Source organism: Rhipicephalus microplus, chromosome 10 (genome assembly GCF_043290135.1).
Source record: "Rhipicephalus microplus isolate Deutch F79 chromosome 10, USDA_Rmic, whole genome shotgun sequence".
Classification (NCBI taxonomy): Eukaryota; Metazoa; Arthropoda; class Arachnida; order Ixodida; family Ixodidae; genus Rhipicephalus; species Rhipicephalus microplus.
Window position 1 is genome coordinate 24,726,987 of NC_134709.1, and position 13,454 is coordinate 24,740,440.

General features: G+C 46.0%; 1 protein-coding gene across 2 annotated transcripts in view; it reads left to right on the forward strand.

The window, feature by feature from the left end:
- LOC142774647 (uncharacterized) overlaps positions 1–13,454 on the forward strand; it is a 100,677-nt gene that overhangs the window by 42,283 nt on the left and 44,940 nt on the right. Inside the window, exon 2 of one of the 2 annotated variants that reach the window (XM_075875263.1) lies at positions 3,184–3,324. The exons of the other annotated variant lie outside the window; for it this stretch is intronic. Coding sequence (XP_075731378.1) covers positions 3,218–3,324 — 107 coding nt within the window. The 5' untranslated portion in view covers positions 3,184–3,217. The remainder of the gene's footprint in view (positions 1–3,183; positions 3,325–13,454) is intronic. 2 annotated transcript variants of the gene reach the window in all.

Genomic DNA, 13,454 nt, shown 5'->3' on the forward strand with positions numbered 1-13,454 from the left:
GAATACCATTTCCCTATACCCACGTATATTGTGTATACGTGCACAATTTCTTCTTTTTTTTCTGGCACCGTCCCCTCATCCGCATGTTCTTCTGTACGCACTTGTCATTGTCGCGAAATACATGTCTTTAAGAAGGAACACATAGAGACAGACAGTCCGGCGCTGAACTACAGAATGTTCAATGGTAGTTTCGGGCATAAAAGAAAGGAAAACTTTCGTGCATGCGCTGTAGAGCCAGAGAGAAACGCAGGACAACGTGGACACAATAGCTGCCTTTCAAGACAAACACGCTACTTTCAAATACAGTGCCACGCGGGTCTTTTCTTTATCAGTGCACCATTTTATACACGCTCAGACCATATATACGGTTTCAAGATTGCAAGCGTTGTAGCCCAGAAAGCTTCCGGTCACCTCAGTTACCAGCTCCTAACTTCGAAACTGAAAGCACGTTTTCGAGTTCTTTTTAAGGGTAAGAAATGTCTGTCTTAATTTTTTCACATAAAGGGAACGTGCGTAAAGTTCAAGGGAATATCTTCTCATTTTTGTGCCGCCCAATAGAATATTTATTTGAATATATTCTGCCAAATAAGAGATAGAAAGTGTAGAAAATCAGCGGGCTATCTTCTAAAGCTCTTCTTGCCAATCGATGTTATTTAGGCACATAAGTAGACGAAACGGGACGTCATCAAGTGGCTGCGTTTTTTTAACAGTGCACCAGTCTGTACATGTGGTCGTCCACCATGGCTCTGCTTCGCATGAGCGCAGTGTTCCCTTTCATTATTCATTTAGGGATGGGTAGAACAGCGCGTGGCCGGCTGTCTCTGCTCTGTTTCTCCTTTTTCACAGCGTGTATTTCGCGCAAGTAACAAGTGTGTACGCGGTCCACCCGAGCACCAGCTTGCCCAAGAAGATGGTCTCTTGGAACACGCGCATGTTAATCGTGTCCCAGGAATGTGCTTCCCACGCACGCACTTTTTTCCCTCTAGCTCGTCGTTTTCTGGAACGTTGGGCACACCGCATCATTGCCTCCTGCAGTATCGTGTTCCCTACTCGTTCGTCAGTATGTTTTCGCCCGCTATAATACGAGTCCCTGCACAGCTGTGCTTGCTGACGCTGCTCCAAGTCGTGGATGCTTTAAGCGCGTTAGTAATGGCGATGATGCACCCTTTTTTTCGAATTAGGTGATGAAAAGCTATTTAAATGACAGTCTGGTCACGGGAAGACTAAGGACCAGGAATGCAGGGAAGAAGTACTTCGCTCTATTCATCCGCGTTTGCCTTGAAATCCGGCGTGTATCTTAGGGAGTAAAAAAAGAAGTAAAAGTAATATATTTCACGCAGGAAAATGCCTACAATCGTATTAGACTACGACTATTTACACCGAAGACCACACCTAACAAAATTCTAATCGCGTGCAATGAAGTACGCAGCTTTCCATGTGCTTTGTTACAATACAGCTTACGGGCATCGGAGTGTTTCGAAGCATTGAAACGTCCTGTGGACCTAACCTCTTCGGGTCACGGTATCGGAATTTTACCAGAAAGTTTCAGCGGGTCTCCGGTCGATATAAGTTCGAGTCAAGTTTGCCATCGCCTAGAGCTTGCGCTACGAAAGGTTAAGATAGTCCGCTAGTTGGTCCAGTATCTTTCGAAGGGATGCGCTGAATTTGTCCAGAACACAATGCGCAGGGCGGGAAAGACGCGTTAGTTCAACGTTTCCGAGATCTTCGCTTCGTAGATGCACCTAAAGGTTAGATCAGTTGGTGACTTAAAGTCTTGCTCGCAGAGTCTGCTGAAACGCCGCACCTATATTCCTTCTTTCTAAAAAACGGTGCATATTGTTGTATCGTGCCTCGGATGCGACGCACGAAAAACGCGAGGCCCGGCGCCCAAAGCGCGGGCCGGGAAGGACGAAGAAAGTGGCACAGTCGAGATCACTTTCTTCGTCCTTCTCCGCCCAGGTGTCGGCTGTGCCACTTTCCTCGCCCTTCCTGGCCCGCGCTTCGGGCGCCGGGCCTCGCGTTTTTCGTGCGTCGCATCCGACAACACAAATAGCCACCAGGGCGCACCTATCCTGCTGGCGATGTGCACTGTTTACTTTAGCGAGCTAAAAGAAATATGCAAAAGTGGGCAGAGTCAACTCTCAAAGCTTGAACGTCACAACTAACGAGCACACGAAAGCATCTTGATGCCTTTTGTGTTTGTAGCAGTGTAAACAGAGCTGCCCAGAGAGACAAAGAGAGAGAGAGAGAGAGAGAGAGAGAGAGAGATAAAGAACTAAAAACTCCTCTGAATGCCTTCCAACTGTCGTAGCTGGAAGCTGCAAGCTCTGAATTTAGAAAACTCGACTTGCTGCGCAAAAAGGGAAAAAAAAACAGAGAGGGGGGAGACAGGAAAGAGGGATACCTACCAACTGTTTATTGTATGCCACCCCGCGTCATATTGGCGCTGCGCCGTGCTCCCTAACGGGCTGCAGAAATTAGGTGCCTGCTTCTCCTTTTAACCACTATTACCACCACCACCATCACCATGATGCGCACAGGACCAGGAATACTTTACCAAGGTATCGCAGGAACAGCCATGAAGAAAAAAAAAAGCCACTTCATTTGTAGCAAACACCACAATCTAAAAGATTGCTCACTTTCACTTTATCTATTTTCTTTTGTACCCCATGCGATTACATAGCTTTAGATTGTGGCGTGTGCTACAATAAATGCTTTTTTTTTTCATGGATCTGTCCCTGATATCTTTATTAAGGATTCCTGGTTTTGCGCGCATCGCGATGGCGCAATGTGGCACACCTATCTAAATTGGCTTCGTGAACTGACAATAAATAGTTGGTAGTCCGCGCTCTTTCCTGTCTATCCTCTCGTGTTTCCTTCAGCTTGCGCAGTAAGTCGAGCTTTGAAGTATGAAGCAACTAGTCTGCAAATGAGCACTGCTCTGAATCCATCTCTTAAACCAGCCGCCTGTCCTGTTTTAGTTCCCACGCTTCCATGAGGCGTTCCCTCAAAAGAAACAGCTTGCAAGCTCAGAAGGAAGCGAAAGCGCCATTTTTGACTGTCCACGTTGGAGCGTCGTAGCGAGCATTGCTGTGCATGGCGTGAGGCGGTGATGCGCATTGGCTGTTTACCAGCTTCAACGTCTGTAGGAAAGGAACTGGCATCGTGTTTACGATATGACAGGCCCCGCTACGTGTGCCATGATCCATCGGCGTCCATGTTCTGCCTTGGATGCTTCGGCTGTGGGAGCGAGCAGCAGCAGCAGCAGCAACAACAACAACAACAGCAGCAGCAGAACGGAGAGTCACACAGTGCCGCAACATGGTACGATCCTGGTCTCACCGATCCTGGTCTCACTGATCCCGGTGCTGTTGTGCCTTGCTCTCTCTATGCGACGCGGGTGTTTTGAGTCGATGCGACCTGAATACGACACGACAGGAACGGGAATAGTTGAGGACTGTAGATGAACGAAAGAGAGAACAACCTTATTTGTACTTTGTTATAAAGAAGGGAGCAATAGGAAGGGGGCTGAGTGGACAGGGGGTGGTGGAAAGAGTCCCCCCCTCCCTGCCCACTCAGCCCAATCCAGGATCACTTGAATGTGGGGTCTCGACCTTCGCAAGGCAGCTTTGCACTGCTCCTCACTATAGACTAGACTAAATGATTGGTTTCGCGTTCGTCGAGACATTGAAGCTGTAGGATAGAAATTGAAGAACGCGGTGCCTAGGAGCACGTTATGGTATCTTGTAAATCTCTTTCGCCCTCCTACGTCTAACAGTAGACAGTCGCGATGATGACGGCTTTTAACGATGGCTTTTAAGCGATGAGAGTGGCGAACGCCAATTTCACAAGACCGGGATTTTACCAGCGGTGCTCTTTCCTGTGTCTTACTTGAGTTTTGTTAAACTGGCGCTGTTTTACCTATATGAATGATTTTACAAGGCTGGTCGCTTTCATGCTTTAACTGTTTCACCGCACTCGTAGTGGTGAGGCAATATTGTGCATAAAGGCATCATTGAAAGCCGTATGTCTGCCACAATCTTCCTTAAAATTAGTGTTATATTCAAATGCATGTGACTTGATAAAGTTAACTTGTAAAACTCGTGAATATTTCATTTAAGAAAGCTTGGAATAAACATGCATATTCAATGATGAAACATCGTTTACCCAAAAGCAAAGGCAAGTGCAAACTCTTAGGTCTTCTTCGATGACGTCCTGGACTCAGCTAGTCTCGGTAGCCGGAGATTCCATTAGCCCTAAAAAATGGTATAGGGGGTGCCTCAATCGCTGCTGCATGGCCGCTATGCACACCGGTATTTTTCTTCTCAGCGCGGAAGTTGCGGTAGAGTCCGGCTGTATACGCTGGCGGTGGTCGCGGCTGCAAAATCGATCCAAAGATAGACGAACAGTTCAAGGGCTATAGTCGACCGTGTAGAGGGGGGTGGTGAGTGCTGCCGTCTGGCCGCGTAGGGAATACGAATTGGCCACGTGAATCTAATTAACAGGGCGCGCACGCGCCGTTGTCACGCCCGGAGAACGAGATAGCGTGCGGCGATTGTTCCAGCACAGATAGCGCCGACAGCGCCGTCACGCGTCCATCTGTTGAAGTGTGCCAGGCGGCCGCGTCGTGTTCGCGGTGGGCTCACTTTCTTCGTTTAATGGCGATCGTGATGGCGACGAGCAGCCGCCGTGATAAGCGAAAACGCTGCACTCTGCACGTATCAGATTTGATGCTGCCCCGCCGTGGTGGAGTTGCGCTTATGTTGCTCGAATACTGACCCTGAAGGTCAGAGGCTCGAACCCCGCCAGGAGCGGATGCATTCTGATGGCGGGAAAATGTTAAGGACTCGTGGACGCCGATTTAGGAGCAACGTTTGAGATCCCCACGTGGTAGGAATCTCTGAAGCCCGCCAGTACGGCGTCTGTCGTAACCGCACAGGTGTTTTGGGACGTACAATTTCTACAATCGTTATTATTGCCGAATCGACGTTTTAGTAAAAATGGAAAATCATGTGGTGTTGTATAGTTTCGGTTTCCAATACGGTATGAGTGCTCCAGTTTGCGTAGCGTGCTTTAGTTAATGAGTAAGTGAACATTAATCAGAGGCTTAGTTGTTCCAGCTTTTGGAGAAACGGTGCTAGAACACAAAGACGAAAGAGTAAAAATCATACTTGGATTTGGCAACTGGCGCAGATTTAGTGTCGCTTGTTTAGTTACGCAGCGCCGCGAACTGACGGTAGGTCGGGGAAATCGGATTCGCTTCCTGTTTCCGCCTGGTTTGTTCGTTTCGCTTAGGTGACACAGGTGAGGGCTCTGAAATACAGATGCGAAGTGACCGTCAACCCGTTCTCGTTCAGGTGACGTCTACAGCTAAAGCTTGACTAGATATTCGAAACAGCATGTTATATGCTGGGCTGGAGAAAACTGAAGAAAAAAAAAGTAGCGGTATTCCTGCGCTACCAAATCATGCAAAAAAAATGTAGAGCTTTGCTACAAATGAATGACTGGTATTTTAAACGAACGCGTCCGCCCCCACCTTACCCCCACTCTTTATGATCATTCCTACACCATGTGGGCTTTCGCTGAACTTGTCCGCCGTGTAAATGTCCAAGGTGCTCCGACTCATTGATATAGTCATTCTTGCGCTGAACTGTTAACCTGATCATCGCACATAGTAGCGTGACAGCACGCTTCTGAAAAGCGCTGGTTCTTGGTTCGAATCTGGACCAGGATGAATATTTCGATTATATATACGAAAGCAGCGTGTACAGACGGATTGGATGGGAATCCTTCTTTTTGATGACATGATAGTATGGTTTGAAAAGTTATAGTATAGAGGGCAGCACGATTTTTAATGGCTAAGACAAAATCTTATTCTATGACACCAGTAACGAAATGCTATTCTTTTCGATGTTTCTTGTATCTAAAGTACTAAGGAAAAAATATTTACATATGTTATTCTTAGATTCCACAGTCAACGTCATATTTGTTTATTTAGTTATTCATCACACCTTGCAGGCTCCGCGTGTTTCGAGGAGGTAAGGTTGGAGCGGAAAAAAAAATTGAGTAGATGTGATCAGAGTGCTTCCCGTCTGTGCACTTAATTCGTCTCGTCTTACACCTACATCGCTGTCTCTCTTCTCAGTCGAAGCTGCTGCGCGACTAGTTAAAAGGCACGCAGCACTTCGCGCAACTACACGGGATCGTTACGCCGACTCGAATCGCCGCCGAGCGCGCTACCTGGTGGCGCGACGGTGCGGAACAATGGCGTCGGGCCGCTCGCATTAAAATAGACCTCGCGTCGTCTCGGCGCTGCTTTAATAATGAGCCCTTAACGAGGCCGATGCTGTGCATCGGGGCAATCGGCCGCGCACCTGCGGTGGCTGCATGCTGCTGCCGTGACGTCACAGCTGACTTAAATATAGGAGCACGCATGCGGATGGTCTCTGCAAGAAGCCAAGATGGCGGCTAACTGCATAGCACTCGGTTATTCGTGAGGGCCGCGTGGTGCAGGAAGCAAAGGGAAATTGCTAAGAAGGTTTAGGAGTACGTAGCGCTCACGATTTCGTCTACTCGAAAGGGGACCGCTTGTTGGGGTCCCCTCCGTGGGTTTGCTTTATTTCAGGTAATTTGTTTCGGTAGTGCACGTCATTCTTTTTTCGCTTGGTTGATATTTCTAAACAATGGGTGTTAATTAATTTTAATCCGAAGGTCCTACGTGCCAGATCGTGGCAAAGTACGATAATGAGGCCCGTCGTAGTGCTAGACGTCGGAATAATCTTGAAATCCTAGAGGTGTTTAACGGGCACCACAGTCTAAGTCTATTGGTATTTTTAGGATTTCGCCCCTGTAGAAGTGTGGTCGCCATTACCACTAATCGAACCCGCTTCCTTGAGTTTACCTGCAAGGTATTACAGCAGATAACCTTATCTGCTGTAGTACTTTTTTTAGTAAATGGTACGTTTAAATTATGCTTTTTAGCTAATTTGTACAGCTATTTCAATTCAGAGCTTTGTTCTCGTAGAAATTTGAATTTAACTCGCAATTACGTTGATCTTGGTGAATTTCTGGATTATTTTGTAGTGTAGTTGCACTCAGCGAAAGGCACAAACAAGTGACCACACAAGAGGACAGGTGGTGCACAAACTTTCAACTCTTTATTTTGCGCAAAAGCACGTCAAAGGGGTGCATGAAAACATTGTAGATAACGTTGCATTCTTTTGTAAATATCTAATCAGGTGAGCTAATTATGACTATCAGTTGTCCTTAAATAACAAAGACTTAATAAAACAGACATGACATTTCTGGTCGTTAATCTTATGTGTAAAACTTTATAATTCAATATATGTGGAGGCGACTCCACTCTTTGGCTTAAGTCTGTTAGTGGCTCTAGCACGTCGCCATTCGTGTGCCCTGGTGTACTTCTGGAACTATAGGTTTGTGGTTCGTCACTTTGGAGAAACATATCTCAGAGGCTATGTATCATGAACGTGGCCTCTGAGATCTCGGAAGCCATGGCAAGAAGCGCGTGGTTAAAATCGGCTCCACTAGGGGGCGCAACAATTCCAGCTGCTCGCAACAAAAGATTCTGTTGTTTCAGTGAACTAATTCAGTTGCCTTTTTTAATTATCTTGACAGTTAATTGGCCTTAAAGTAATCTAAAGTAAACTTTTGATTTTAGTTCGTAGGCACTCAATAATAACTTGAGCAGGAACCACTGATCGTTTTATCAGTTTTATTTATTGCTAGATATTTCCGGAATACTCTGCAAACCGAAAGTTCTATACAGAAAGTGCTTGGAAAAGATTCACGATTACCACTCGTCTAGTGCAACTAATATCTACTAGAGCATCGAACAGAGAAGGACATGTGCAAGGCGCAAGAAAAGGGCCAACTCGGTCCCAAAACGTCGGGACTGATTTTGACTTCACTGGCTCCCGTTCACACCTAGAATATTCTATCTGAGGGGCACATTTTCCTGAAATATGAATTTAATCATTTCTTTATTTATAGATGAAAGTGCTCGACGTGGGAACAGATGGATTGATTTTGTGAATGAAAACAATCTATACTGGTTCCTTTGTCCGGCTCTGTTGTGACATCTTCTGACTCCGTGGTGCCATCTTTTGTATCAAGAACATCCCTGACCTATTTGTCATCTTTCAGAGAGATGTGTGTTTGGAATGAATTGTGAACGCTTTAGAGCACTATGCTATGGGAGAGCCATGAGGTGTCCCGAATAAGGCCACCGATCTGTGTTTCGGAAAAGTTACGAAGTACGTGACAAACGATTGGACATGGTGTCTGCACAACAAGAGGTCTTGCTTTAAAAAAAAAAAAAAGTGGTTATGGTTTTAAAGTTCTCGGTACTCTACTATGGGTGAGCTGTGTGTCTAAAAAAGTGTTTAACGATTACGAGTACTTCGTACTCGATTATGGCAGAGCGGTGAGCCGTCCCGACAACTGGACTTCAGCTTAACGTGCGTGCGTTAAAAAAAACGTTGTTAACGATTTAAAGAGAGTACTTGGTACTCTACTATGGGAGAGCCTAAAGCCACCCCGGGGCCGTCCCGATGAGGCCGTGACAAGGGGGGGGGGGAGGGGGGGGATTAGAAAAAGGGGGTAACGATTTAGAGTACAGGGTACTCTACTATAGGAGAGCTTAAAGCCGTCCCGTCAAACAACCGGAGTACTCATTGCTAGCACCCACCGGGTGGAGCCAACGATTTCGAGATTCGTGCTGAACAACGTTAACCGTCCACCAGACCGATCCACTTTGTAAATGTAAAACGGAATCGCCAGTGTCAAGTTCTACCACCTGTTCATTACTAACCAAGACCTCTAAACCCGTGCTGATTTAAAAGGCTTTACTATCTTATGTCTTTTTTTCTTAATTGATTAACAAGTTTGGCTTTTTGCATGAATGAGATCACACGGATCCTAGGCGTTGTCTTGTTAGTAGAATGCTTGATTTTATTGAACTCGCCTCTTTCGAGAGAGGGAAAGAGATCAAATTAATTTTTATTGTGAGCAAGCGCATGGTGTGCCCAAGGTGGGTGACCCATTTATTTCAGCTAGTCGTGGGCTTTCGCCATCTCTCCTGCCCGTTGAACCAGGCTTCGCCGAATTTTTCGGTCGGGGTTCACTGTCCTGAACATCAAAAGTACAGGAGACATTCACGTGACGTGATCCGCGAGGGGCGCTAGCGTGGCAGTCGCCATACTTGTGGTCTCGCGCTCGAACAGTATCGTCGGACCTCAACGTGCGTTCCCGGCAGCACCGATGTTCATATTTGAGACGTGAAGAAGCTCTTTGACTCACATGTGTAACGCCGTACGTACGTGCATCTGTACGAACGTACCGCAACGCGTTCTTTTCGCTGGAGGTGTTGGAGCGGTGCCAACTAGGTCACGCCGCAGCTGCTTCCCTCGCCGGTGCGCGCTGACGTCACTCTCTCTCACCCGCAGCACGCTCACCCCAGCGCCTGCAGCGGCTGGCTCGCCCGCACGCTCGCAACACACTTCTGTCTCGCTTCATCCTCTCCACAGCCCGTAACGCTCGATCGCACGTCGAGTGGAAACACTTTTTCGGCTCGTTTATCTGCGATGAAACTTATACGAATTTCAACCCGCCTCCCGTGTCTTTGCGTGTCATGCAAACGTTTACTCGAGTAAACGCTACGCGCAGTTTCGCTTCACACCGTTCTTCCAGCACCTGCGTCGACGCCCGTTTCAACCGGGTCGACGCCGTTGCTGCTTCGCATCACATCAGGGTTCCTTCGGGGAGATACTTCAGGGATATGGTCCGTAATTTTGTTTCTAAGAAAACGGGTGAGTGAGGTGCAGCGCCGCCAAACTTCAGGGTATCATATGCGGGATCGCTGACGGACTACTACCATGGCGGCGCACTCGCTGGCGCTGCCTAGCAGGAAGATCTTGGTGCGTACCAGTTACACGACTGACTTCATTTCATTGCAAGTGATAAATTGACTTAATATTGACCTACTTCTTGTCTCACACTACAGTAAAGTAGCACCAAGTTCGCCAATGCGTTCGGCTACTTTCACGCTCTTACTTCAACGTACTTTACGCCAGATGCCGGCCATTCAGATGCAGGGGCAGCTGGACGTGCTGCTTGAGAAAGTCGTGTGTGTCTGGGGTAATGCGCAGGAAAGCTGGGAAAAAGTGAGTGTATGAAGGTGCGTGTTACAATTTCCATGCACATCCGAGCATGCCAGCTTAACTGTACCTCGGCCTGGTAATATTATATAACCCCGGATGAAGGTCCCATGTGCATGTCATAACATCAAAAGCATTAAAAAAGTCTTTTCTTTACTTGAAGGCGACTGCAACACTCCACTCCCGCAATTAAACTACTCGCTTGTACTGCATTTGTGAGTCCTATTTTAGAGTATGCTAATAAAAACGTGAGAGTGTAGAGAAATGCAATCAGATTTATCTATAATTAGCCTAACCGTACTGCCTCACCATCTCAACTAATCAACAGAGCTGGACTACTCACCCTAAAAAATGTGCCAAATTAGCTCGTCTGAAAGTAGTGCACCAGCTAATGCATAACTTACTGTCTATAGATAGTACTTTTTACCTGTCCAAATATGAAACGAGACAGACCCGTCATAAACATACCGAAACACTACAGAGCCACTGTTTTAGTACCAAACGTTTCTGATTTTCATTCTCTCTACTTGCAACCTCAGAATGGAACAACCTACCCTCTCGTATTATCCATAGTCCTACGCTGGAAACTTTTCTGCAATTATTTAATCAAGGAAGATTAAAAGAAAAATTTTAATCGTCCTTGATGTTAAGTCTCACTTATTCGTCTCACAAGTGTAACTCTACGGTTTTACTTCATTGTGTTACGTGTACTATTCATCCTTATTTTTCATGTTGGTAGTTTTTTCTTCAAATTGTTCTCCCAGTTTGCGAAAAATCTATACATGTATACAGAAAACTGGGACCTATTACACATTTTTGTAGCCCTTATACGTTTGGTGTTTTCGTTATTGATTGTTTGTCTTCGACAGAGTAGTGTTCGCCTATTTTTCGTAGCGTAATTTTTTTTTGCTGATCATACTATGTATTGCATTTACTTCTCCTCACTGCTACTATTCCACGTTGGTATTGGCGGTAAGAATAATAAATAAATAAATAATAAATCAGGCGAAGACGGAGTCTTGAACTGATGCGAAACGAGCTGAAGGTTCCATCTTCCCCAGAAAGTTAGCTTCAGCGACGTTCATTTGTTCCACGATTTGTGCCTTCAGGGATAGCACTGAAGACATAACGCGGTGTGTACAATAGAAAGGAAATTGGACGGCTTGTTTCTTTTGGTGGACGCAACCCACGGTGATAGAACTCTAATGAAAACCAGCAATTAGTAAACCGAAGGGTGGTATAATTATACTGTTGTTAAGTGTATTGTAATAACAGTGAAATAGATGTGAAAACGGTGAAGTGGACGAAAAGACAACTTGCCACCGGCTAAAATCGAACCTGACGCCTTCAGATTGCTTTCTTGACATCTATAGCCTACGTCGCAATCGCTGCAACAGTCTTGAAAGGACACTAAAGAGGGCAACGATTTTTCGTGTATTAGTAAAGTACATTTTTACTATCCCGAAAACACCACTCTTACCGCGACATGCACGACGTTCGGTCAGCGAAAAAAAAAAAAAAAACGCGCGAAAAGAAGATTGCGTGCACCATGACGTCACAGATTCTGAAGGTGTCTATTGTCTTACTTAGTTTCTAACTGATGAAAACAATGAAGCCATCTGTGGGTGCCATAGACCTACCATGCCAAGTTTCAGAAAATTTTATCGAGCCAATGTCACGAAAATACCAAGAGTACAATTTGAAATTTCTGACGTCATGCGCGGTGATTTTGGCGCGAAATTTAAGAATGAAACTGCCGTTTGGGGGGGGGGGGGTAGTTTCCGCGCTAATACTGAGCCTATGAAGGTGAAACATATGACATTACAGTTCTGAGAGTGAAATTTCTTAAACTAAACCAAGCCTCTGTTTCTCTGTAGTGTCTCTGGAAAACAGAGCAGTTAACGTATTCCACAGATTTATTGACTGCTGATTTTTATTTCGTATGTGTTAAACAAAGAAACTAGCCTTGATTTTTTCCCCTACATTAGTTCACAGCGAGGGTGTCTATTTAGCGGACTTGATGCATTCAAGTGGCATCAAGGAGGTTAGGTAGCCCACACGAAAGCTCCTTGGTCAGCTGCCCGCTTGTCGTTAGATTCACGTGCTACGTGACGTCATCTGACAAGAGAAACAGATTTCCATACTCGCCGTCACGGCTCCAGTGGCGCTGACTAACACTCGTAATGTTGCATGCACATAAAGAATTCCCTGGGCAAGTATACTGCGTCGGTCATGTGTGTTTAGCGAAATTGTTTAACGATTTAGAGTACTTCGTACTCTACTATAGGAGAGCATTAAGCCGTCCCAGTTCCGGACGCAATGTGGACTTCTGGCCTCGAGGACATACCGTGGCGCCACCTACGTGATGACGTCACTCATAGGATGCCGGGCTGTGTAGTCTGCTATAGCACCGCATTCTCTGCACTTTTGCTGTGGACACCGTTCGTGCTTCCCTTCGTTTTGAAGCTAACGTGCTTAAAGAAGCTGTAAGACCTGATAATACGGGCAACCAAACTACAAATCAGAGCCACCCGGTGGCACTCTCGTGTCTAATTTGCAGCGTAAAATCGCGACTAAGAACTGGTGCAGCTATGGGGGACGATACAAGTGGTATCGCGGAAGCAAAGCTGCCGTATTCCACAACTACGCATCCTATCTGTGACGTCAAAACGGTAGCAGTGCTGGCCTCTCTTTCTTAGCGGAGGCCCTTGCGGCTGATATGGAATTGGGCGTGCGAGGCTTTACTTGGCTCAGAGTGACACTGCCGCCGAAACTACATGTTCTCGAATACGGCCCCTGGTGACCATGGTTTGCGGCTCGGTTTTTTTTTTTCTTTTAAGAACGGAGCTTTTCAAACTTTTCGTTGTGCCGGGTAGTGCGAACAGCAATCATTGTCATGATGAATCGGTATACGCGCCCGATTCGTCCTTTTAAACTCCTGCTTCGCTCCCGCAGCACGTGCGCCGATATGTCCAGCGTGGAATAGCGAAACTGTGAATGGCGAGTCTGTGGCGTGACCAAAGATCACGTAACATTATGCTGTTAATGCATTTGTGCTGTCCCATAGTTGCGTATGAAATAGTCGAAATTGTTAAACACTCTTTATAAATACACGCATCTCTGTGTTGGTGTGAAACATTGATTTTACGTGTTCCCACCGCACAAATATTCATAATCATGTAAATGAGGTCTGTTTTGTTATCGTCGTTAACGTGTGTCTAACAATGAAATTTTCTGTTTAAATGTTGTTGATGTCTGTGAAAATAATTTTTTCTC